Genomic DNA, 27,415 nt, shown 5'->3' on the forward strand with positions numbered 1-27,415 from the left:
CTGCACAGGTGTAAACACCTGCATGTCTTCCCCATGTTGCTGACTGCACACAGTGTAAACACCTGCATGTCTTCCCCATGTTGCTGACTGCACACAGTGTAAACACCTGCATGTCTTCCCCATGTTGCTGACTGCACACAGTGTAAACACCTGCATGTCTTCCCCATGTTGCTGACTGCACACAGTGTAAACACCTGCATGTCTTCCCCATGTTGCTGACTGCACACAGTGTAAACACCTGCATGTCTTCCCCATGTTGCTGACTGCACACAGTGTAAACACCTGCATGTCTTCCCCATGTTGCTGACTGCACACAGTGTAAACACCTGCATGTCTTCCCCATGTTGCTGACTGCACACAGTGTAAACACCTGCATGTCTTCCCCATGTTGCTGACTGCACACAGTGTAAACACCTGCATGTCTTCCCCATGTTGCTGACTGCACACAGTGTAAACACCTGCATGTCTTCCCCATGTTGCTGACTGCACACAGTGTAAACACCTGCATGTCTTCCCCATGTTGCTGACTGCACACAGTGTAAACACCTGCATGTCTTCCCCATGTTGCTGACTGCACACAGTGTAAACACCTGCATGTCTTCCCCATGTTGCTGACTGCACAGGTGTAAACACCTACCCTGAAAGTGACAACTGGAAAGTGATCTGCTCTGAAGCTAGAGCACAGCAGCTATTCAAGAAGCTTCTTGGCATTTCAGGTTACACATGCAACATTGTGTGGCAGGAATCAGCTTTTAATTTACGGTATCCTTTCAGAATGCATATCTGAAACCCTCATGCCAGCAACCGCCGACGTCAGTGACCTTCAGGAGGATATGGTCAAAAATAATTAACAGGTCTGCTTACTTTGTTTCAAAAAGTATACAGTGAGATCTGGGTTCTTGAACTTAATTCAGTCTGGAAGGCTGTTGGAGAAGTGATTTGTTTGAAAACCGAATCATTTTTTTCCCATTAGAAATAATGCAAATTGCATTAATCCATTCCAGACCTTCAAATGATTTCCTGCTTTAACCTTTCTTTTATATAGTACATGTCTAATGTACTGTTTAATCTAGAAATAAACACTTCTTTTCTTAAATTTATCAAAACCACCCCCTATTAGCCTTAAACAATTTTCCGTATATCACTACCTCCAAAATGCTATTACTGTCTACCTGCTTTTCATTTATCCAATCAACAATAGTTTTTCTACCTATTCAATTGCCTGTGTTTGTTATTTTGTGAGCACTTCACACCCTTAGCAATATCAACGCTCTTTATGTTTTAAAATCTTGCTAATCATTGGATTTCACTGCAACAAAAGCAGTCTCTCCTTTGTTTGTTGCCTGAGAGATGCTTTTTGTCATGCTGAGGTGTCAGCATGAAAGGTTTGTCAGGTTGAAAACTGAAGTTTTGGTCCACAACTGAGACATTTTTTCTGTGAACAACTTGGTGGAGAACCGAATTATCTGAGATGGGAGACGTTCGAGAAACGAGGTTTGACTGTATTTATAGGGCTCATCTTACTGATGTCCATGGTGTACCTGAAGCAGATGTGAAGGGCGCGTTTGAGCAACCTAACCACCTTAACCTTCAAGGACTCAAAAAGAACCGAGTGAAATACAAACTCTGTCGTTTTAGATGGAGACTTCATGAAAAAGAATAAGCAACAGCCATGTGAACTGAGTAAGGAAGAAAGAACCATGAGAGATCTTCTCAGCACATATCAGAGTCCAACTCAGCAACAATAGGCAAACATGTTTGGAACTATACATAGTTGCTTTAAAAAAACATTTTCTCAGGAAGATGTATTGTTCATGTATCACAAAAAAGCAAGCTATGGAAAATGTGCCTCAACTTCAGTTCATCACAAGCTTACATGGCAAGGGCAAATATATTACACACTGTGTTGATTTGGTCCCCCAGGAATCAAACTTAGAGACCACATCGGAAGGGTGAAATGTTTTAGAATTATGCCTGTGAGAGATAATGGGGAATGGGAGCCAGGGAAGACAGAAAAGCTCCCAGACTGTGAGGCTCAGCTCCCCTGGGAAAGAGGGAAGGTAAACAGATTGTCTGGGAAAGTCAGCCAGCCCAACAGGGAGCGCAGTTCTTAGACTGCTCCCAAAGGCGTCCTGTGATGACCACAGATGCCCAGGACCGGAAGAGCATGGCCCCTGGGGGAATGCTGAAGGGGGTCCCAAAGAGGCTGCACTGAAGGCTGTCAGCTGACCACACTTGGAGCAGCTCTCTCCTGCGAGAAGGGATGAATGGCACATCTCCATGGTTCCCTAAAGATGTCCGGTCTAATTAACATATTACACTTTTATTATTATAGATAGACATAACCCATGGATATAGACAATAGTGAGGTGAAGGTCTAGGGAGACAGTGGGAGCAGGATGGAAGGGGTCAATGGGGAAATTAAAGGGGACATCTATAGTACTTTCAACAATGAAGATAAATAAAAAATAAAAATACACATCTTTAAATATATATAAAATGTATTTTCAGGTTATTACAATAAAATTTAATTTTCTAGATTTTTGGAGATACTAAATAATATCATTTGATTTGAGAGATACTATAATTTCTATCATAAACAAAGGCATTTGATTCCCCTTGAATTTTTCTCATATGTGTCTGATGATTTGGGGTGTCATGTATTCATCTTAATTTTAGCACAAATAGTTTCTTACAGGAAAACTGTAAAATCAAACTTACACTGACCTGGTTTTGCAAAATATTTATTGAATTATTTATACCCAAATAACCAAAAGAGCCACTTCTCTATGACAAGTACTTTACACTTGCATAGTGTTTGTAATTTACAAAGTACCATTGTAATCTCCCTAACAGTCTTGTGTGATGGGTTTGTATAACTTGATCATCCCTATTTTACAGATGAGGAAACTGAAGTTTATAGAAGTTAAATGAATTGCTAAAAAGGCAGAGATGTGATGAGATCCCAATCTTCTAAGTGCTTAGTTCAATGTTTTCACTATATCAATACTTATGGATATTCTTACTGTGTTGGCGGAGGAAACATAGTGTATAAACAAAACAAAAAAGCCTCCCTCTTCGGCATTTGTGTCCCCTGGAGTGACTCTGTAGCATAGTGCTGGCTAATAAGATATAACAACAGGAATCGCTGGGAGCACTTCTGAGAGTGGTGGCGGTCAGCTGGCATGCCCCACTTTTCCTCTGCCCTTATTCCTTCTTCACGTCTAAAAGTGGGTGTGATGGCTGGAAGTGAAACTGTCATCTTGCATCTCACTACCACAAAAAAGTCCAAAAAAATCACTGAGACCCAGCACTAGCCCTGTAGCACCCACCCCTGGAAAGTTAAGTGGGAGGGGGAAAAACAACTGTCTTGTAAAATACCATGATTTGGTTTTTTACGTCCAACTGAATGCAAATCCTTCTGATACACTGACCTTCCCCTAATTAACTCATGTATAATTTCCCTGTATCAATAAGCATTTCTTGCACCTCTATATGCACGCTACAAGAAGGAAGCACATGTTCCCATCACTGGGGGTTCTGCCACTCCAAATTGAGGAGCGCATGTCTGAGGCACATTGCTCACTGTGAACTGTGCCATCAACAACAGCCACTGAATTCTCATGGTGCCTTTTTCGACAGCTTCTGGATTACTGACAAACGAGGAGGCTCTTCTGGCTCTGCATCCTCTCCACCTGAGCTGCCGCTAGTTTAATCCCATCTCCTTCAGTCCCCGATGGCTTCCTCTGTTTCTACTTTCTCCTCCTTTACATCATTCCTATATCCCATCATCCATAAGAAATATGTGTCTAATATATCTTAAATAAGCACATCATTCCTTTTGTTGATTATTTGAACATAGCTTTATTTCCAGCTCTCGGTAGCAGATTCTTTGGGCATTGTTAAACTTGTGAAATTCTTCAATGTGTCTAATGTCTGTTTCTTAAAATTGCTTCTGAACATTTATTCTTTTCTCTGAAAGGATAAGCCTATGCATGACTTCATATTTTTAAAGGTGATCTTACCTGTTTTCTGTCAAGTGATAATTTTGAAAGGTCTTCATGACTCCCCAAAATTTCAAATTTCTTTTCTTCATTTCTCTTTTAAAGAGAGATAATAAAATGAGCATAATTGCTAACTGTACATTTGGGATTACAAAGCCAATTTTACTCTTTATTCCACATTTTAAAGGCCGTCTGGGCTAACCCTCTAGCAGATTTCAATGGGAGAAAAATACTCTTATTGGGGTCTTCCCTTTGGTAAGTGCTTAGACATGTCCTTTGCACATGGAATTCTCTCAGATCGCAGCTCTAATCACAATGTTATTAAGTAAGGAAAGTTTTTGCTACTCAACCCACTAAAGTTCTATGTTATACATCTGGAAAAATGGCATAAATGGCATATTTTTCCAAAATTCTAACACAAAATAATCGTAAAAGTAATGATATTTGAAAGGGTCTTTGGCATTCTCAAAGCACTTTTGCATACTGACTTGATTTGATCTTCGTAATGTAGATATAACCTTTATTCCCATAGTGCAGTTAATAAAACTAGAGCTCAGAGAGCTTATTATTCACTTGAGAACCCCAAGTAGCAAATGGAGCAGGAATTAGAATGTTTTCTTTTTATTCAATGACAAAATCTTATAATTGCATGGACCTTTTACACATTTGGCTTAATTGACCACCCAGTGTAGGAAGATCTCCTATATGTATTCTAATGTCGGCCGTCCGGCATATTGATTACTTTCAGTGATAGGAGGCTTATTTCTTCATAAGACAGCCCACCACCCTTTTGGGCAGATTTTGTTACAAGTTTGTTTTTACATAGACCTAAAATTGAACTATTTGCAACTTTCATGTATTGCCTCTCTTCCTATTTTTGAAGGGACAGAAACAAAACAATTGTACTTCCGAGTCAAAAGTGAGAATTCAAAAGATATTCATGTTCCCCTTCAGTCCTCCTTCTTCCAGTGAAATAGCCAGTTCCTTGAATTCCCCATCATCTGACATCCTATCCACACCTGTCCCCATCCAGGTACTCCTCCTCCGGATGCCTCTAGTCCTCCCGGATGTACAGTTCTGCACCCAGCAGGGGGTTTTGCGTGGAGTAACCCCCCCGCACCGACACACACAATTATATACAACATTCCACATGTGCTCTAAACATTTCTGAACATACTGTGATCCTCCTAGCCCTTCATCCAAGCAATATACCTGTTTTATGGTTTCTTGAGATTGCATTGCCTCATGGGATTCTTGTTTCCAATTAGTACCCTTACATCTTTCTTTCCTCAACTACTTACTGCAAGCCTAGTCTCCCATAATGCAGGTGAGCAGTTGATTTCTGAACTTTCCAATGTAAAAGTTACTTAAGAGTCAAATTCCCCCAAGTCATAATCAGCTACTGATGCTTTGCCTAGCTGTATAAATTGAAAGTGAGGTGAGAGACAAATGGCCACAAGTGCAAAAATGGGCCCCAGAAAAGCTCTCCCTTTCAGTATCTGCTCCAAATAATGTATTACATTATTTTAGTCACATTTCATGAAATTTTCTTATATTCTTTTAAGTAGGACATGTCCAATGTGCTCCTGTTAAACAGACATAAGCCAAAAGACCATGCTGAGCTAACTGTCTACATAAGGAATAAATGGGCATCTTATAATGGACTGCTTCTTTTTACAGTAGTTGTAACAGCCATAGTATTTGCCTGGGCCATTGTGGCTCAGTTGGTTGAGCATTAACCCATGAACCAGGCAGTCAGTGGTTCGATTCCTAGTCAGGGAACATGCCCAGGTTGTGTGCTCCATCCCCAGTTGGGGGCGTGAAGGAGGCAGCCAATCAATGTCTCTCTCTCTCTCTCTCTCCCTCCCTCTCCCTTCCTCTCTCTCTAAAAAAATAAACAAAACATATTTCAAAAAATTAAATAGCCACAGCATTTTAAAATACAATAAACAATTATCAAGTCAAATTACCTTGTTCATCTCGGTATCCTCCTGGAAACCCTTTTTATGACACGGGAACAGCTCAGAAATCCATTTCTTGAGCTTCAGTAAGAGATAAAACAGGGACTTCGGACTTGGCACCAGGTTGAAGGGAACAGGAAGAGTTCTTCCCTCCTCAAAGTAGGAAAACCAAAGTTTGGCCCTTGCAAACTTCCATTCCACATCAGCATCATCCTATACAAAGACACATGACAGTTCAGCAAGGAGATGCATAAACAAACTTACTGGGATATCTCCAACACTGTGTGCCTCGCTAAAGTAATGACGCCTGCAAACACTCCCAGACCCCAAAGACTGCTCCAAGACTTTTTCAAAGGGTTGATTCTACTCACACACTCTCCTAAATATGTCTAAAATTTTATCAGGCTAACAGGACTACAGATCTCAAAATCTGCATGTGTTTATAAATACACTGGAATGTATAAATGTATTTTCCTACATTCTAAAAAGCACTATAAAAATTAGTCACTCTTTTATTCTGCAACAAATGACTTATTTGATTAACTCACAGGTCGAGGTTTCTGTAATAAAAATTTATAATCATTCTAAATTTGAGAAAAGGTCAATTATGAACCTCACTCAAAGAGATTTGGAGACCCTGGCCTGTGTACTAGTATACCGGTGGTTAGAGCGACAGCCCACACACTGAAGGGTCCCGGGTTTGATTCTCGGTCAAGGTCACATACTTGGTCAGGGCAGGAGGCAAGCAATTGGTGTGCCTCTCTCAGATCTATGTTCCTCTCTCTCTCTCTCTCTCTCTCTCTCTCTCTCTCTCTCTTTCTACACTCCCTCTCCTTTTCACTCTTTCTAAAATCAATGGAAAAAATATACTTGAGTGAGGATTTAAAAAAACATACAAAAAGAATGGATAGCAGTGGTATTCATAAGCAATACATTTTTGAATAAAATATAAATTAAAACTGATATAGCAGTTCTAAATTTTTTAACAATGAAGAATCAGACAGCATTTCTCCTCCTTATGTCTTACTCCCTCAACACATCCACTGATGTTACATTTGGAAGCAAAGACTAGCTTACTGGTCAAACAATTATATAAAACAGGAAAAGAACAAAGGAGGGAAAGAAGTCTGGATTTTCATCACCATTGCTGAGTTAAAACATGTAGGCACAGAGTACACAATAGTTAAAACATGTAGGCACAGAGTACACAAAGGTATAGAGATTATACCTCAATCTCCTGGAATGAACTGTTGATCATTGCAATTAACATGTTTAGCAAAACAATGACCATTGTAACGTTATAGACGCCATAAAGAACATAACCGATGTTTTCAATGAACTTGTGATTATAGTTGATGACTACTGATTTCACTTCAGAAAGTCCAAATATAGCCCAGAACAGTGTCTTAAAACTCTCCTCGACTCTGGGGGAAAAAAGATAGAGAAAGGAAATAATGAACACTATAAATAACCAACAGTGGTTCCATAATAAAAGTGAGTTAACTTAACGTCTTTGCAAATTATTAGGTAGTCATGAAAAAAACTCTTTACTTCCCTAAACCTCAGTTTTTTCTATAAAATGGGAACAATAACTTTTATTTCCAGGATTGTTGCAAGAATGAGATAATATTGTGCATACAAAGCATACAGCACAATATCTGGCACATAATAAGTACTCAATAAATGTTATTAACATGACTTCATAACTACAAATGTTAACATTTAAATAATCCATAGCTTAGGCAATGAAAGTGTTAAATGTATTATTTAATAATAACAGTTCAATTTGTTAGAGCCCTTTTAAGTTTCCTGCTCATCTATACTTCCACTTATATGCAATAAAGAGTAGATAACAATAGTATGTGTCTTAAGGAAAATATGACAGTATAAACATAGACTATTACAGATATACACTGTTATTAAAATCACTGACATGTCTTGGTAGGTATTTCAATACTTTAGGCATAATTACTGAGCAAAGCTAAGCCTGTTTGTTCATTTCTCTGATAAACCGCACTTAACAAAAATATGGATAACAATAGGTTATGCTCCAGTTGATGCTTCTGATTGTGACACTGAGAACCTAATATTTGTGTAATCAATTCCAAACATACTTTATTAAAAACAAACTAACATTTGTGTCTATGGTGAACATAAGTCAAAACTCTTGTCACTGTTGATAATTCAGATCTCAATATGATCTGACAAATTAAATTAGGAAAGCAGCTGTGCTCACAGTCAGCACCCCAGCAGTTAAGAGCACAGATGCTGAAGTCAGTGGACAAGGGGTTACGTCCCAGCTTTTCCAAATGCTGGCAGCTGTGCAACAACATTCAGCAAGGTATTTAACTTTCTGAACCTTAGTTTCCTCTTTTTGTGAAATGGAGATAATAAAATCATAGTACAGTACCTGGCTCTAAAAGTGTTAGCTATTATCACTTTATATTAGGAAGGTGCTTATATTTTTTAGTTCTTTCAACTCATTTACAAATCTCATTTTGCTGAAGAGGAAAATCAAAGCACTATTTGTCCCATGAACATATGCAAACACTGTTAAGCCAACATTCATTTAATCTGCAATCTTCACCATCAAAACATTTGAGAACATATACATCATGAAGGTCTCGTTTTGTTTTACACAAGATTTATTAAATCTGTAATCATTTAAGCTCATATTTCTTTCATCTGTAATCACCATCATCAAAACATCTGAGAGAGATCACATACGTTGTAAAGGCTTCGTTTTGTTTTGCACCAATGTAGTAGGAGTAGAGGTTGAACATTCCAATCATGAAGGCCACAAACACCATGATGAAGATGACCATGAACTTGAAGATGTCTTTTACTGTTCTTCCAAGTGATATCTGCAGAGGTCCAAAGCTTTCATTTGCTGGTAAGATATAAGCTATTCTGGAGAAACTTAAAACTACAGCAATTGCATAAAGACCTTCAGATATAATTTGAGGATCAGAGGGGTCCCACTTTATCCTGGCTAGGAAAAAAGAAGACACGAGTTATGGTGAGTTTCTTTAAGCTGTTTACTTAAGTAATTTTTTCTGGTTAAGAATGTAATTACATTAGCAATCTAGTTCCCAATGGAATTCTCTGTTCTTAAAGGGCTTCTTTAAGCATCAGGTCTAATTGAGCTTGTGAATTTATTGAGCAAATTACCCTCCTAGTTGGTTTGCTGGCAATTTTCCATAAGAGAATAGCATAATGGTTAAGAGCTCAAACTACAAACTCAGTATATATAAAAATTCCAGTAGATAGCCTAGGAAACCTGGGACAAATTATTTAACTTCTCTTAGTTTTTATTTTCCCTTCCTTGAAAATGAGATAATACCACTTCTATCGCTCTCATCTGTTGTGAGAATTCAATACAAAAACATACACATTCCATGTTTAGAAAGTAGTTGACATTAAATAAATGGTAGCATTTATTATTTAATCTTAAACTATAATAACACTATTATGTGTTTTGGGGCTTGTGGAATACTTGTAGTTATTTAAATTTACTAAAGTAATTTTATGGGTCACTCAAGTCTATTTTCATCATAAAAATAAGCAATTATGCATTTATTAATTTTGATGACCTGATATAATTACTGTATATTACTATGTTAGGTCATCAAAAACCCAATTAAGAAAGCATCATAAGAAAAATGCAAAAACAATGTGTAATAAAAAGGAAGAATATTATTATAAATGTGTCTTTGTTTACTTGCTGAGAAGTGGATTAGTTTCCTTTTTGAGAACATATACATAGTGCTTTGAATATAAGTACTACATATAAACAGATAGATCGCTTTAACTTTATAAAATTCTGTATATTAAAAGCCGTAGTTAAATGGTAAAAGAAATACTGCAAGTTAATAATAAAAAATAAATCCTTATGTGATATAGCCAATAACTGGTAGAGATATCAATGAATATGTTAACTGATTTCTTATCAGAGGGTTTAAAATAAGTATACAGAGGAAGTCTATTTTTCCCACTCCATGTTTCTACAAGAAGGGATTTTCCCTAGGCAAATAACTGAACCTATTTCCATCCTGAGTCACTTTCCTCCTGGGGAGGTGGAATGACTTACCAGACTGTTGACTTGGGATGGATAACTGAGCATACCTGGTTCAGCTCTGTCCTCCTTTTCTTGTGAATTCTCCTCTGGCCCTCCATGGAGGAAGCTCACATGGTCAGGCACATGCTGCCATACCCCTCTTAGGGGAGGACTGTCCTGACCATTATTGTTTGGAAATTTGAAGATATGTCTGCCTAATTCTGGGGGTTCAATATTGCTGAGCCCGTGGATTAAGGACTCAAAACTATGTCATCTACCCTGAACTTTATCAGTAGTAGAGGTGATGATCTGACCTCCATATTAACCTTTTGTTTTATTTCTCAACTAGTTCAAAGCCTGGGTGGGAAACAGTAGTGTCATTTATTGAGGGCCCTTTCAGAGATTCCCACAATTCCCTTGCTTTCAAATAATCTATATGTCTTAATTGGAAATGGTACTCAAATGTATACTGGGGGTTTTTTTGTTTGTTTGTTTTTATGCGCTCCCATTGTTCATTATAGCATTGTTCACTACAGCCAAGATAGGGAGACAACCAAAGTGCCACCAATGGATGAATAGTTAAAAGAAGATGTGATATACACACAATGAAATATTATTCAATCATGAGAAAGAAGGAAATCCTGTCATATGTGAAACATGGATGGACCTTGAGGACATTATGCTAAGTGAGACAGAGAAAGACAAAAACACTGTATGATGTCCCTTATATGTGGAATCTGAAAACAAAACAAAACAAAAACAAACAAACCGGACATAAAAAAACAAGGAGTAGTGTGTTTAATAGAGACAAGGAGAAAATAAATCTAAGACACAAGGCAAGCATTCTCAATGGAGTCTGATAGTTAGCCAACTGATCCAAGAGATCAGTGAAATCATTCCTGTGACTAAGAGATGTTTCCAACCAGAAGAAAAATAGAAGGAAGAGACAAAACACATGCTTCTTCAGATATAGACACTCTGGAGAAGCTGGAAACTAACCAATAATTCAATGAGAATGGGTAATAACCAAACTACTAATGCCATGTACTTTTAGAAGAAAATTCTACATTTTTATTAACGTATATTGACTGTTTACTGTAAACTCACCCAAATTGTAGTATTTCACATTGTCTCCCAATGTGACTTTTGTTAAGTCTTTCAAAGTATCATTTGCATCAATGATGCTCTGAGCTTTGGAAGCGTGCCAAAATGCCATGAATCTTGCAATGAATGATGCTGCAAAGATCGCTAACATACCAAAGTCAAGCATATTCCACAACTCAAACAAATATTCCTTGGGGCCTTGAGTCCAAATTTCTTTACATTCAGCCCATATCATGCCTGCATTGGAAAGGGGTTAAATTATCAATTCAATTTCATTCCAGCCTATGCTCTTCAATAAAACAAAATAAATTTGAAAGACCTCAACCTGATATTCAAAACCCTTCAGCATTTGGCCTCAAACCAACCATTCACCCATAATTCCCATGTCTCCCCAAATCGCACAGTCCAGCAATATCAGAGCCTTATCTGAAAGCAACTTGACAAAGTTCATCAAGATGCTTTAAAAAAAACCATTATTTGATCCATTAACACTATACATAAAATATATTAAGAAGATGTTTACTGTAGTATTCTTTATAACCAAGACACACACACACAGCCATTTGATATGATGCCAATATTTTCATTGCCATGGGGTAGTGACCATGAGAATGTACCTCATAGACCTCACAGACCAAGAATTTAATTGGCCCTGGGCCTCAGCGACTGCATTCTGAAATCTACTGCCATTTTGGCCCCACAACGATGCTTTCCAGGGGCTGCTCCCAGCCAGAGAGTGAGAGCAGCCATTTTTGGGAGACATGGGACTACCCCGATGGCTGATTTTGGCTCAAGGATTTCCTGACAACCTTACTGAACTTCCCTTTGACTGCATGGAGATCTAGGATGCTTCTTCCCAACTTCCCTTCCCTCTCTCCCTCCCTCAGAACCAGGCTCACATCCCAGTCTGACAGCCCTTGCCCCTTTCCTCAGCTTCCTCCCCATTTTCTCCCACATGAAATCTCCCTTCATAGAATTTCAATCTCCCTTAAAAAAACCTGTCATATATTTAATCCTGTCTTTGCACCTCCTTCTTGGAAGACCTGGACTAAGACGGTGGAAAATGTTTGTCATAAGCATTTAAACATGTTAAGTAAAAAAGTAAAATATGCTATATATTCCAGGACTTTATGTTTAAAGCAAGCACAATAAAAGACTAAAAGGAACTCAGGATCTTATTCATAAAAGTGGTCTCTTGCTGGTGGAATTATTAATAATATTGCACACTCTCTCTAAAATTTAGTGTAGTACTTAGGAACATAGGTTTTGGGATCAAATCTCCATAGATTTGACCTTGTCCCTCCACTTATTAGCCCTGTAATCTTTGGCAAGTTACTTAAACTTTATAAAACTCAATCTGTAAAATGGGTATGATAGTAGTTTGCACCTAATTCATAGAATTGTTATGAGATAAACAACTCATGTGAACTTCATGTTATTGTGTCTGGCACTTGGGGGGAAAAACAAGTAAAATTTATTGAGCACTTACTATTTTTAAATTTCTATGATTAGTACATATTTTCTTCCTTAATTTGAAGAATCTTGCTTTATTAAAAAGGAGGGACTTTACTCCTCTTACCTTTAAGATACCCTACTCTCTGATGTCCTGTTTCCTCCTAGAGCCCTGTGGAGGAATATAATCTTTGGATTCCAATAACCAGTCAAACCTGCCTCCATCAAGAAGGCTTTCATAGTCCCCTAGTTGAAGTTAATCTCCTCTTCCTCTCAGCAACCACCTGCCCCATATTCTCCTGTTTGTCATGAACCTCTAACCAAGAACCTGCCATGTGTGTGGTCTCTGCCTGCTAACAATTTACTATGTGCTTTTCTTTAAACTAGAATTCAGTGCATCACGGAGTATGTGCTTTGATGAGAAGATAACTTCATTACTTTATTTTGCATTTTTTCCACATTAAGAGGTGACTAGAATTAAATTCATACATATTTTAGTGGATCAAATTTAAAACAGAATATATTGCATGTATACACTTAACCACACACACACCTCCTCCCTCAACCCCAAAACTATGCACAGGGATGAGAAAATCTGAAGGCAGCTTTCCTTTTGTGGTCCTTGGGTTCCTGCCAGCCTCCTTAATAGGAGACAAGGGAGAACTGAAGCATAGGGATTAATGGGACATTTAAACTCATGTGGTCTAGTTGTTTTCAAAGCTTCCCCTCCTTCCTCCCATTTTCCCATCTTCTCTCTCTCTCTTTTTCTTTCTCTCTCTCAGAATTATTGGTAAAAATATATTGCTAAAGCTTAAAAAAAAAACACAGTGAACTATTCCACCTGAAGAAAGAATTAGTAAAAATATATTGCTAAAGCTTAAAAAAAAACACAGTGAACTATTCCACCTGAAGAAAGATTCCCTGTCTTATGTGCCCGGCGAGGCCCCGGGAGCTGCCAAGCATAATTTGAAACCTACTTCTCTGTGGGGACCAAGCCTTGCTTGAACTTGTCTGGAGATGAGGTGCTTACTATTCTGAAGGCTGCTCATCCCACCGTTGAATGTGCAGGAAGTATCTCCTCTGTGTGGAGTGGCTGGTGCCCATTCTGCCTCTAGGGCAGTAGAGAAAAAGCCTGCTCCCTCGCTTTACATTTCTTAAAATAAAATAAAACAAAACACCTGTGTGCTCATTAAATCTTCTCCACAGAGGCAGGTTTATTCATTGACCTGCTCCCAGACTTCAGTGCAAGGACTGCGTCTCATTCACCTCAGTATCCTCACTACCTAACAAAGGCACTTAATATGTTCATTCATAAATATCCAATTGAAATATCATTCCCATTTGCATTATATTAATGACAAGTCATATGTATGATTGATTGACACATACTGTGGCTGTTAACACTGCATTCCCTCTGTTTCACTTACCACCTGGGAGCTCTAAAGATAATATAATGCTGTAAGGTAGATGTATTATTATGCTATAGATTAGAAAGCGGAGGCAGAAAGACTTTGTGATTTGATGTATATAAAGAGCTTTGAAACCTGGCTGGGTGGCTCAGTTGGTTAGAGCACCATCCTGATACACCAAGGTTGAGGGTTTGATTCCCAGTCAGGGCACAAACCAGAATCAACCAATGAATGCATCAATAAGTGGAACAACAAATTGATCTCTCTCTCAAAAAAAAATCAACAAATAAAATAAAATATCCAGTCTCTGGTATGTAATGTTCCAAAAATGCAAAAATAATCAACAAATAAAATAAAATATCAAAACAGTCTCTGGTATGTAATGTTCCAAAAATGCAAAAATAAGTGCCTATTAGCTTGAGTTCCTATTAAATCTCAATGTAAAATCATGTGGTTGTTTTTAAGCTTTATGTCACAGCTCTCCCAAAATATGAGTAGTGGTTTTTCATCACTGATAGGGTTTGATTAATACTATCCTATTTATTTTCTTCCTGGGGGTCTTGGGGGGCATGTGAGAAGACTATGACACTGATAATGAACCCAAATTAACTCTGCTTTAAAAACACGAAGAAAATCATGGTGTGGGGTGCATTGGGTCATGTTGCATATATTTGTATGACTGATGTGTGAAGGAATCAGTGTCATTCAGTCCAACTGCTAAGGCTGCAAAAATAAATGATGACGGAAACTCAGCCTTTACCTATTACCCAGGATATGATGAGCAACTCCATCCATGAGAAGCAGGATGTTTTCATTCTGAACAGCTGTTTTGCATTATCTGTGCTGGTTTCATTAGGAAGGAGTTTGGTGCCTTCAAATCTGTCAGCTGCATTCATAACTAGCAGACCCAGAAAAATGGTGAAGGAGGCTGCGTGTGCTACGAACTTCATGAATGGTCCACGCAATATCTTCCCCATCTGCCATAACACACACCAAAAGAAAATCTTAGCTTTGTTTTGTACATTTTGCAAAACACACATGGATATACATAAGAATAACCACCTGTGTACTCCAATGTTCCCCTTAGGCGATGGTGTATATTTATAAAACTAATGAGGGAATAATTCTTTATGCTGCTATAAAACTTTGGTCACATTCCTCATCTACATACTGGTATGTTGATGGTCTGGGTGGATAATTAAATAAGTGAACTTTTCTATTAAATAATATGTAAATTCTTAAAACATGATATAGCACTGATAAAATAATATTTTTAAATATAATAATGACAAAAGGCAGAGCATAGTATCATTATTATTCATAAATAGCAAATTAATTTAGTGGGCATGAAGTGTTGAGGAAGCAGCATTAAAAATATCACGCGGAGTCTACTTTGCAATGTTGTCCTTACATACATTTCACCAACGTGGGTACAATCGGGCCTCACGTGATGTTGCTATTTTGGTGATGTTGTAAATGGAGTAGAAGTCATGAGTACCAGGAAAAGAACTTCTAAGTGAGGAGAGGACGGCAGGGCAGTTCCCATAATGTGCTGGGACACTGTCCTGGAATGATGCTGGGGTAAAAGCCCCATATTTTAGGTTCAAGTTCCAGTTTCATTCCTTCATTAGCTAAGTGGCAATAAGTGAATTTCCTAAATTATGTGAAAATCAAATTCTTCCTATGAGATATGGAAACAATAAAAGCTCTCGTGCCTCTACAGTACAGGATTCATTTCCATCTGAGATGCACAAACTCTAGCTGGGGCAGAGGGTGGTACGTGGCCGGGATGTGTCTCAGGGAGCTCTATGCATCCCCTGACATGGGCAGCAAAACTCAGTATGTGTGTGCAGCCCATAGCTTTCAACAGCCTTTCAAATGAGTTTATCATTACAGAAAAATTCCCAAGTTAATACCAACAACACAGCCAGTATTTATTATGTGCCAAGTACTGTATTAAGTGCTTTACTCTGTTAACTCATATAATCATTACAATTCAAAGAGGTAGGTATTACCAAAATACCTATTTTACTGATTAAAAAACAACTGAAGAAGTGAGATCCAGAAATGTACTTAAAGGTCTCACAACTCCTAAATGGTAGAGCTGGAATTTGAACTCAGGCATTCTTGTTTCAAAGTTAATTTGGTTTGCAAAGTAATTTCTTATTTTATCATTCAAATATATATATAAGTACATGTAAATTCTTAGAGAAAACAAAAAAGGTTCTTTTTAAGTCAATAATATGTATGGTGCCAGGTGGTACTAGACTTATTAGAGGGATCACTTTGTAAGTTATATAAATGTCTAACCACTATGCTATACACCTGAAACTAATATAATATGTAGTTGGAAAAAAAAAGTTGAAAAATTTTAAAAAGACTTTAAATAGCTAAATGCTGTATGGAAGAAATGAAATCAATGTACTCTGTTTCTGTAAGTTTTTTTTTAATATATAGTTTTCAAAATCTTAAAAGTTAAGGCTAAATAAATCATATAGTTCAGTTCCTTGTCTCTTGAATTTAGGCCAGACCAGACATTTGACAGACATCAGGATATTTGCATGAGAGTGTGTGCATATGTGTGTGTGTATGTCTGTGTCTATATCTTTCTATAGTTTTAAACCAATGGATCCATCTAGCTAGATATATTGTAGAGCCAATCCAAAGTCACTTTGTGAAAATCTGCTATGAAAATTATCTCTGAAAACCATACTTCCATAAAAATGCTCATTATTTGACTCAGAGTATTTTTTTTTTTTTAAATAGAACTCTCAAATAATCAAATCAAATGAGGGCAGGTTAAAACACATGGGAAACAAAGTGGATTTCATTTTCTGTTGTGTTGTCCTTAGCTATGTTTTTAAAAAATATAGACTGTTAACAAATGAATATAAATGTGTTTTTAATTTCTTTTTTCATGGTGTACCATGTGCTTCATTTTAATTCTACAGTGTTTTACATGTGATTTATTTTAATCACCTATTATAGCAAATAAAAATGTAGCACAAGATTTAATAAGTTCCTCTTGGAAAAAAGCTATTATAAATCTTAAACCAATTTTTAAAAATTTTCAATTTATTTCTCTGCTGTGGAAAACTGGGATGGGGCACTGACTGTTAGTAGTGAAACCCATGGCATATGTATTTATATTCTGCCTTGTTCCAGAAAGAATCAGAGGTACCCTTCAAAATGTAGTTATCCCAAACACAAGAGAGCACAAATTAAAATAGAAGAAGGAGAAAGCAAAGGAGAAGGAGAAGAGAAAAGGCTGGAGTGTGGAACAGAGTTGAGAATAAAGCTATGTTAGAGTGGGCCACATTCTGAATGAACACTGGAACCGGAGTTTTGCTGTCCTGGACACACCCAGTCAATGTTCACTTATTCAGGGCAGGGTGTCTGGTCTGTGCCTCACCCCTGACCTGGCTGGCCTACCTTCTTCATTGAGTTACTGGCCTTTATGTAACATTACACCTTTATTTTATTCAGAAGGGAGAGAGGAGAATCAAACCAGGTGTTTTTGCTGTTTATTAAACGTTCTAGTTCAAAGAAAAAAAGAAAACAAATAAAAAAACTAAAAATTGGTTGGCAGGAAACTAAAATGATGCATTTGGATATTCATATCCTCCATTTCCTATTACAAATTGTAGCCGGCAGTTAGATGGCATGAGCAGGGCAGGAAGGATGGGCCAGGTGCAGAGCGCTCCAGGGGCCTAGCCACAGGGCAAAACTACAAGCCCTGCAGGACCACTTCCTTAAGCACTGACTCCTGGAGATGACATCTAGGCCTCAGCTGTATTTCAGCTTCAGGGCAGAGAAGCAGCAAAAGCAGGGGGAGTGACACCCTGGCAGACACCAGGACCAGTGGCACTGACTAGTGAATCAGCGGAGACCATGCCCTGAGGAGACGCACCAGGAAAGCTGATGAAGGCGTCATTGAGCTCTTCCCCTGGGACCTCAGAGGAAAGCCCTCAGGACGGAGGACCCAGGGAGGCTCTCTCTATGCAGCATGCCTCTGCCTTTCCCCACCCTCTTCTTCCCCCAGGGTTCCTCTCTCTCTCTCTCTCTCTCTCTCTCTCTCTCTCTCTCTCTCTCCTTGTTCTAACTTGTTTTCTGAGCCCATTTCTTTCTAAATAAACCTTTTTGTTTTAATTTGTCTTGGAAGTTGCTGGTTAACATCTGGTGCTGTTTTCCCACCGCCAACAAAATCACTGAGAGTTGTGTTTTTCTTTAAACTTAGGCAGATTTTGGTACCATTTCATGGACTTTAGGAGTTTAAGTGATTTTTCCATTTTAGTAAAATTTGTCATTTGTATCTCCTGAGATGTAAACAAATTTCTGGGGGGAAAAAAAACCTGTAAAGTAAGGGACTCATCAATGCATGAGGTAAACAACTGATGTACCTGGAAAATTATTGAGTGGAAGCACTGAAACAAATACCTGCTTTTAAATATTATAGATCATACTCTTTTCAAGTATTTATTGATGACCAAACACCTAACTACCGAATACCAATAGGAATAGAAAAGGTTGACACCAACTTAAACTAAAACAATTTTAAAGGACAGCATGACCTATTTTTATGGTAATGAGCATAAAGCCATTGATATTTAGATTATAGTGGAAAAACAGAATAAGTAAGGACCAAAAAAAAAAAGTTTCTGGAAGGAGAAGAGAGCCAATCTAAAAAAAGAAAAACAACTTCAAACAGAAATGGGACTCTGTCAAGGTGCACAGGCCTACAGGACGCTCTGGCTGAACTTGCCTGGATGTACTGGAAAATAGTACTTTAAATAAAAGCATCATGTAGCTTAAGCAATCTTCCCCCATAAAAAATCAATTCTGCAACCTGCAAATAATGTTTATGCTCATTGCTAAATGGAAAAATTGTAAAATGGATTTTACCATCATGCTTCAAAGGCTAAAGAACAGTCAGTAAAAGAGGTTTTAATATGAGAAGAAAATACCTTGACAGTGTCCTTTTAATTTGATTATTTGCCTCAGTGTTCATAAACGAGGATGGAAAACAGATGCCAGACAGAAACATGGCCAGGGAAGAAGAAATAGTGAAGGAAATAAGGTTAATTAGGATTCAATCAAAATGTAGGTAATGTGTCACTCTAAGGACTGCCAAAGATATTCGCTGTCAAAACACCAAACTCTCTGGAACACATTACGCTTCTGAACTCACTGGATAGGGGGAAGGACAATTATTCAGCTTAGAAAAGTTATTATAATTCAACTGATCTCAGAATATATAATTCAGAAACTCCTCCCCTTTAAATTCATCTTCAATCTCTGAAATGTGACTAGAAGCAGAACAGAGACTGTATACATTGATATGACCTTTGTTCTACTAAGGATGATTTAGATGTTTTTTCGAAGTGCAATCTGTATTCCTATGAAAGAGGGAAGACAAAATATTATAACTTTCTAGAAGAAAATCTGCTATAAATTCCTAATGCTAGTAAATCTCATTCTTTTCAACCTTTATATTTTAGAGATAAATTTAGGGCCTTATGTATTGTAAGGGCGATAGATTTTACACTCATAAAATCTATCAGCAGTTCCTATCGTCATCACCAGAGGTAATTATGAAGTTCACATCATATTTAAAAAGGAAAAGGCTTTGCATCAGGTTTCTACCAAAAGCTGCTGAGAAAAGTCCCTTTTAGGCGAAAGCACCCCACATGTGACTAAGTAATAAAACAATATGTTGGTAGTGGTGGTACTGGTGTGCACCCCCGCATTTACAAATGTTTGAAAGTGAGTCATGCTGCTGTTTCAGACCAGCATGTGATTCAGCTGACATTACTGCAGAGCACATAAATAGATGGCCCCGCAGACATGTTGCCATGTAGCTGTAGAATTATTTCAGTCTGTCGGAGTTGTAACTTAAACAGTTCCAGAAATGCGGCCTCCAAAGCATGAAAAATATGATAGCTGGCAACGCAGGACAGACAAATGTCTGTGCCTGTTAACAGAATTCAAACATCTGAATATTTTTCAAGCTTGTTCTGTCACCAATGAAAGGCCAGATCCATCTGAACATATTTTCAGCAAAGCCTGGGCAAATAGATTTGGCTTAAAAAAAAAAAAAAAAAAAAAAAAAAAAAGGTTATCCAGGCTGTCCCTAAAATAAATATTCTTCACTGCATCTACATTATATTAGTGTGTTTTTAAAATATGATAGTCCTTTATTTAAATGACTATTAAGTAAAGGGTCATATTAGCTAAAATAAATAGGAAAAAAAATTCATGTCAAATTTTCCAGAGGAAAAATAAAGAGAGGAAACATGTTTATCTTTTATAATGTTATGTGAAATACCTGCTCAATGTAGCCGCATTTAAAACTATAAAAAGATATGCATAGACAGGACGATATACTGCCATAGTAACTGAGGCTTTCTTTGGCACATTGACAGTGATGCTATTACAGGTGAATGTTCCCTTCTTTGCATTTCTTTTTCTATTTCCTAGCTAATATATGTTATTTTTTCAACATCAAAAAACAGTAAGATTACTTAAGCCCAACTATGACCTTCCTAAAATGCTCATTTGGGAAGGGAATTTTCCATGCACAACCGCCTCTGAGATGTTCAACTAGACATGCTCCTAGGAAACAACGAGGTCCGGGTTTCACAGACATACCTTGCTGCATGGAGCAAACCAATAAATGAGAGCCAGGAAGGGCAGTCCCACGGCAACAGCAAGGACCACGAGGAACTTGACCGCCATCGTCTGCTGCCTCAAGCCGGACAGGTTCTCATACCATATGGAGAGGAGCTGCTGCTGACAATTTGGATGGGCTACAAACTAGCAGGAAAGTGACAAAACATTTAACAGCTTGATTAAAGTTCAGCATAAACTATTTTCTTTTGTTCTAATATCTTGTTCTGTTCTTTCCCATGAAAAATATTGTTAGAATTAAGGAACAAACATAAAGCATCTAGTTGACAGCAAGCAAGATGGCAGGATGTTCTAATATGTATTAGACAAATTAGGAGATTCCAATTTATCAAACATTCCCTTCATAACAAATGGGCTTTCTTTCAAAGCATAAAATTTTTTTGAAATTTAATATTGTGAAAAGATCCATCAATGTTTTACACAAGGGATGTTTATAATTATACTAGAGGACCGGTGCACGGATTCGTGCACAGGTGGGGTTCCTCGGCCTGCCCTGCGGACATCAGGCTGAAACCAGCTCTCTGACATCCCCCAAAGGGTCCCAGATTATGAGAGGGTGGTTCTCAGGTGACACACACTGGAATCAGACTCCCTCCTCTCTGGTTCCAGGTGCGTCACCCAAGAACCGCAGCTGCCAAGTCACCACAGCTCAGCAGCTCCTGCATTGCACATCTGCCCCCTCATGGTCAGTGCATGTCATAGCTACCAGTCAGAGTGTCTGCTCCCTGGTGGTCATTGTGCATCATAGCTACCAGTCAGCCAGTCAGATAGTCGCTTAGGCTTTTATATATATACAGATGGTTTTTTCAACTAGAAGGAACAATGGAAAGACCCTGCTAGTCCAGATGTTTAAATACTTTTTTTTAAAAAAGTATACCTTCTTTCATATATTGGCCTAAAACACTAAACTTATTTTATACTAAATTCTCATTTACATAAACAGGTCAGTTTATGGACTGCCTATTCTATTTCTGTGTCATAAACTCTTTCAATTAAAAAAAGCTTATTTTTTAGATTTTTTAATTCTCACATTAAATTTAGTAAATTAAATTTATTGGGGTAGCATTAGTTAATAACATTGTATAAGTTTCAGATGTAAATTCTCCAATACATCATGTGTATACTGCATTTGACCTCCTTTATCCTCTTCATCCACTCCCCACCCCTTCCTTCTGGTAGCCACCATCCTGTTATCTGTGTCTATGAATTTACTTCACATATTTATTTTTAAAAATGATCTTTACATAGGACAGAGGGCACCATTATTAATATACAAAAAGCAACAACCTTAAATAAAAAATCGGTAAAGAATATTAAAATGTTAGATAAAGGACAGGTTATTTAGAGGAACTATGATTGATTCCTAAGGATGGTTAGCCTCAAAGATAAAACAAGATATGATGTTTATCTTCTCAGAATGGTAACGTTTAATAATAACCAATATGAGAGGAAGAAATAAGCCCTGTCATATGCTGTTGGCCCGTGTCAACGGTGCATATTTTCTGAAGGGAAACTTAACAAATGTTTTGCAATTAAAAAATAAAAATTTGCCATAATTACACACCTGGGAATTTTGTTCATGAATAAGACTCATGCATGTAAGCAAGCTACATAAACAAGTATGTTTTCTGTGGCATCCTGTAAGAACAATAACCAGCCTAAAGAAAATAATAAACACCCTTAAATAATAAACTGATTACATGAACAGAATGATAGAACAATGCAACCTTTGAAATGGTAAAGTGGATGTTTATTTACTGATATGTGGAGATGTCTAAGATATAGATTTGTGGAGAGAAATTAAATGTTGATTCACTACTTTCTATACGAATTAAGAAGCTAGAAAGGGGATACATCTATGCTATTTGAAAACTTACCATAAGCATGTATTACACTTATTATGCAACTTAGCTTTAAAAACTTTTTTTAAAAGATATGACACATAACCTAAGAAAGCAGTCAAGAATTTTTTGGGGGGGGTAAACCACATAAAAACAGGGAGTGAACATATTCCACAAATAAAGATACAGTTGGAGGAGATTCAAATGTACTCAAGAAGGAAGGGGAATATAACAACAAACGAGAACTGGAATTGGGTTAAATAATGATGCCTTGTGATCTGGGCACATGAAAGTCATGGTTATGTCATTAGTGAAGTACAGGAAAGTGGAATCACCCATAAGGAAGCCTAGATTTTTAAAGACTGTCGTTCAGGGTAGGTTAGGTGTCTCATAAACAGACTCTTAGGATTCATTAGAGAATCTGCCAAAACCCAGCTCAATTGAACGATGCCAACCAACCCTTCATCCTTGTTTAGCACCAATACAAACGGAAATAATGTAAATAGGCTTCATGCCCGACCTTACTTTTTTTACTTCATATTTAATGGCAAGTTTCAAACGGCTGAGATTTGGACGACTGTGGTCTCTGCCACTGTGGTGTATTTCAACATCCCCGTTCAGAATGGCCTCTACTTCTTCGGTGTTTCTGCACAGATCAAGGAGTCCAACAACAAAATCTTTGCACTGCATCGACAGTTTTTTGTAGTCATTCTAGGAAAGACAAAACAAACAACAGCAGAAAACAATAATGTAGAAGTAGCATCTTTTGCTATGATATTCGGTGGAATCTATCAGTCACTTGGTTTGTGGAGAAAACAAAGAGAAAACTGTTTTCAGTTTACTGTTCTTTTAACACTGTTTCGTTGCTGTTCTGCTGAGTGATCTCTGAAATATCTTAGCACCATAAAGATTTTCTTCAGCTCCTAAAAAAGGAAATGTGTCTAAAGCACAATCAAAGTTATCAAAAACACCGGCTGATTCAGGAGAAATAAAAAATATGCAACTTTTCCCACTACTTTGCATACATCATATCTCTTATGTTCATAACTTCATCAGTGAGGCACATAACAGACACTTGACAGGTCTTTGGAAGACTTTGTAAACTGTGTTGTTTCACTTGAGGAACAGGACTTGGGAGCGATTCCGGAGAAAAGCAAACACATGTCACTTACATATTTAATAAATAGTTATTGAGGAACTTTATGTGCCAAACACAGGGTCAGAAGGCAAGTCTAACATAAAGTCTACAAATTGGGGAAAAGAAAGTTTAATGAGAATGCTTTCATTGTCATTTATCACTGATGCCCTAGTATTATGCTGGCAAGATTTAGAGAATGCAGATCTTATTTAAACACCAAAATGCCTGTCAAACATATACAGCATGAATTCACATGTTCATTCGGGTCTTTTCTAATATTTCCTTCCTCTCTCTTCTATTATATTGAAATAAGACCATTTATAGCCCAATGTTAATCAAGAAACCTACTAGCTAGAGCTTGTTGCACTGTGAGAGGATTATATTATCACATTTAATCTTCAGTCTCATCCTCTGTTATGTTAAATAATGTGTCCAACTACCCTGCAGCCACTAAGTGTCAAAATCAGGCTTACAACCGAATGCTGTTTGGCCCCCAATTCTTTGCCTTTAGGAATTATGTTACTTTATCTCTTCTTTGTATATTGCTTTCTATTTTCATCTTGAAGAACTGGGAGACAGGCAGGGCAAACACTACTCCCATTTTCCACATGAAAAACCTAAGGTCCCTTGAGTTTACACAGTTTCCGTGGCAGTGTCCCCCTTAAAGCCAGCTCTGCAGATTCAAAGGTAGCTGTCTCCCCCATCCTGAAGCCACCAATATGCTTTGGAATGAAAGGATCCCTTGGAAAGATCAAGAGAGAAATATGTTGGAAAATATGACTGCCTCTGGGCGTCAGTCAATAAGTGATATTTTGGGGAAGTCTATAGGAAAAGAGCTGATACTGGGCATTTGGGAAACACCTACTAGGGCTCCTCTCTGCAAACCATGCCAAGTGACCTTTCAGTTTAGTAACTTATAAACAGGCTACACATCGCTAACTGCAGGTGCAGACAGTTTATATAAAAGCAAATGGATAAAACAAATTATCTCTTAGCTGAGAATGGTTTCAGCCAGTTCTAAAAAGGTATCTGGTCAGATAGTATAAACAGAGGTACATGGAAACAGCTTTACCCTTTCCATGGAATAGTCAGTTAGGGTCGTGGGGCCAGACACTGACATGTGGACATGCAGATGTACATATTCATTCACTAGATTCTAATTAGAAACCTGGACTTCAGAGATAAATATCCCTTTAATCATATCCCAGGTCTTCTGTTTTTCAGCCACATGATCTTAAAACCACTCTATGAGGCAGGTACTCTCATTTTACTGATGAGAAAACTGAGGTTTAGTCAAATTAAGTGTTAAAGAGATCACACACGCAAAGTTCATCACATGGTGATGAGCATGTAGCAAGCATCCCATGAAACAAAATTTTTATTTTATATCATCAAAGGCAAGATCTGAAAACAGGCCATTTCCTGACATTTGTTAAGAGCCCATGGAACTCCGACAAAATCTAATGCACCTAACCTCTCCTCTATGCAGAGCTCAGTGTGGGTGTAGCCATAGTCATTTCAAAGGCAAAGGTGTAGTCGTGGAAATCAGGCCACTGTAAAATCCTAAGAAGGCTCATGGTGAAATTAGACATTTAAAAAGAGTATGAGCGCTGGCCGGTTTGGCTCAGTGGATAGAGCGTCGGCCTGAAGACTGAAGGGTCCTGGGTTCGATTCTGGTCAAGGGGATGTACCTCGGTTGCAGGCTCGATCCCCAGTAGGGGACAGGCAGGAGGAAGCTGATAAATGTTTCTCTCTCATCAAAGTTTCTAACTCTCTATCCCTCTCCATTCCTCTCTGTAAAATCAATAAAATAAAATAAATAAAAAGAGAGTATGACCCATCGCCTGTGGGTGACGCTTTTGACAGAATCCACATGGACAAAAAGTAAAGCGCAGGAGCTTTGCGCTGTTTCACACCTTGTTTCCAAGTTGCTGCTGATTCTCAACACATATTCTCAAGGGGGGGAACAAAACTCCATTTTAAAACAATAAAAAAATAAGACTCTGCTTTTAGAAATCTATGCTTTTTCTTTCACCTTGGGGATCCATTTACAAATGTTTTCATATTTTAAGGTCTCACAAATTGACGTGAAAACTCACTCAGAAGGAAATGCTGGCAGCAGTTCATTAGCAGATGCAGCGGGGAATTTGGTTCCTTGAAAAGAAAAGGGAAGCTGGCTGTTTGATTTAATTCTGGGTCAGGTCTTTGGGTCACATACCCGCACCACACACTATGAATCAAAAGTGGGTGCTCGCCTGTTAACCTTTGAGTTGAAAAAAGATGACTGATAATGGGCTAACAGAGCTGAGTTTAAGAGATTATAAGACATAAAAACGTCCCTGGTAAAATTATCTTTTCAAAGGGTCATCTTAGTTGCATATTACACAGTAGAAGAGATGTTAAGGTCTGTAATTTTAATGTCTGGCTCTTCTTTTTGTATAAAGATTGAAGTTTGCTTGATAGATATTAACAGGGAAAGGGCATGCCTTAATTCTCACTGATGAACTGTCCGGGCTTTGAAGAAGGGCAGACCTGGGTTTGAAACTAACAGCAACCACTTTGAAACTAGCTGCATGGCTTTGGGCAAATGACTTAATCCCTTAAAGCCTCAAAATTCTCAAGTGTAAAATGAGGATAATACAAGTACCCACTTTCAGGGTTGCTAGGAAGATTATTCCAAATATGAATGCCAACTTCCTGGTTATTATTAGGATTACTAGAGACCTGGTGCACAGATTCGTGCACCAGTGGAGTCCCTCGGCCTGGCCTGCAGAATCAGGCCGAAACCAGCTCTCCCACATCCCCTGAAAGGTCCTGGACTGTGAGAGAGCACAGGTCAGGCCAAGGGACCCCACCAGTGCACTATCGGGGCTGGGGCCAGCCGAGGAGGGACCGCAGGAAGGCTCCAAGGCATGTCTGGCCCATCTCGCTCAGTCCCAATCGGCCGGACCCCAGCAGCAAACTAACCTACCAGTCAACTGTCTGCCCCCTGGTGGTCAGTGCACATCATAGCGAGCGGTTGAGCAGCCTTAGCATATCATTAGCATATTACATTTTGATTGGTTGAACGACCTACTGGTGGACTGGACACTTAGCATATTAGGCTTTTATTATATAGGATTATTGTTTTCATTATTTCATAAACAATATTCAGGTGTTCTCATTCCCTTGTCACAAAGTTGTGCTGACAAATATAAAAGCATGTTGAGATTCCCGGGCAGCATCTTCATGGGTTCTTTAACAAATATTCTAGGCACCAGTTGTGGGACAGATGCCACAGTCTTACTAAGACAGGTGTTTTGTAAAATGACACTATGTACTTGAACATTAAGGTAAGTACAGAATATTATTATCTATTAGCCAGCCATGCTTCTTGGGACCACATGCAATGTTGGATCTTTCTCATTATTCAGAATAACTGTCACTGAATGTCACATTGATCATTGAGCTCTGTTACAGCAGATGTGAAGATTAGCAAGCATTTATTATGAAACCCACTGGGTGGGTTTGTGAGAGGTGAGAGGTATAAAAGTTACACTAATCTAAAGAAAAGAGAAAGCTCTGGCCAGTTTGGCTCAGTGGTTGGGGCATGGGCCTGCGGACTGAGGGTTGTGGATTCGATTCTGGGTCAAGGGCACGTGACTCACTTGTGGGTTCCATCCCTGGCCGCGGTAGGGGCCTGTGCAGGAGGCAACTGATCATGTGTTTCTCTCATCCATTTCTCTCTCTCTTTCTCTCTCTCTCTCTCTCTCTCTCTCTCTC

General features: G+C 38.2%; 1 protein-coding gene across 3 annotated transcripts in view; it reads right to left on the bottom strand.

The window, feature by feature from the left end:
• The window catches only part of TRPC6 (transient receptor potential cation channel, subfamily C, member 6), a 49,844-nt gene that overhangs the window by 12,854 nt on the left and 9,575 nt on the right, over nt 1-27,415 (bottom strand). The window contains exons 3-11 of one of the 3 annotated variants that reach the window (XM_014544576.1): nt 23,041-23,226; nt 20,636-20,800; nt 14,748-14,964; nt 11,130-11,363; nt 8,693-8,957; nt 7,194-7,389; nt 5,975-6,178; nt 4,026-4,100; nt 763-821 (exon numbers count right to left, since the gene is read on the bottom strand). In XM_014544576.1, coding sequence (XP_014400062.1) covers nt 771-821; nt 4,026-4,100; nt 5,975-6,178; nt 7,194-7,389; nt 8,693-8,957; nt 11,130-11,363; nt 14,748-14,964; nt 20,636-20,800; nt 23,041-23,226 — 1,593 coding nt within the window. In that variant the 3' untranslated portion in view covers nt 763-770. Of the gene's footprint in view, nt 1-762; nt 822-4,025; nt 4,101-5,974; nt 6,179-7,193; nt 7,390-8,692; nt 8,958-11,129; nt 11,364-14,747; nt 14,965-20,635; nt 20,801-23,040; nt 23,227-27,415 lie in introns of those variants that run through there. The other 2 variants (XM_005872209.2, XM_014544575.1) reach the window with 2 other exon arrangements.

Source organism: Myotis brandtii, unplaced genomic scaffold, assembly GCF_000412655.1.
Source record: "Myotis brandtii unplaced genomic scaffold, ASM41265v1 scaffold37, whole genome shotgun sequence".
In the NCBI taxonomy this organism is placed as follows: Eukaryota; Metazoa; Chordata; class Mammalia; order Chiroptera; family Vespertilionidae; genus Myotis; species Myotis brandtii.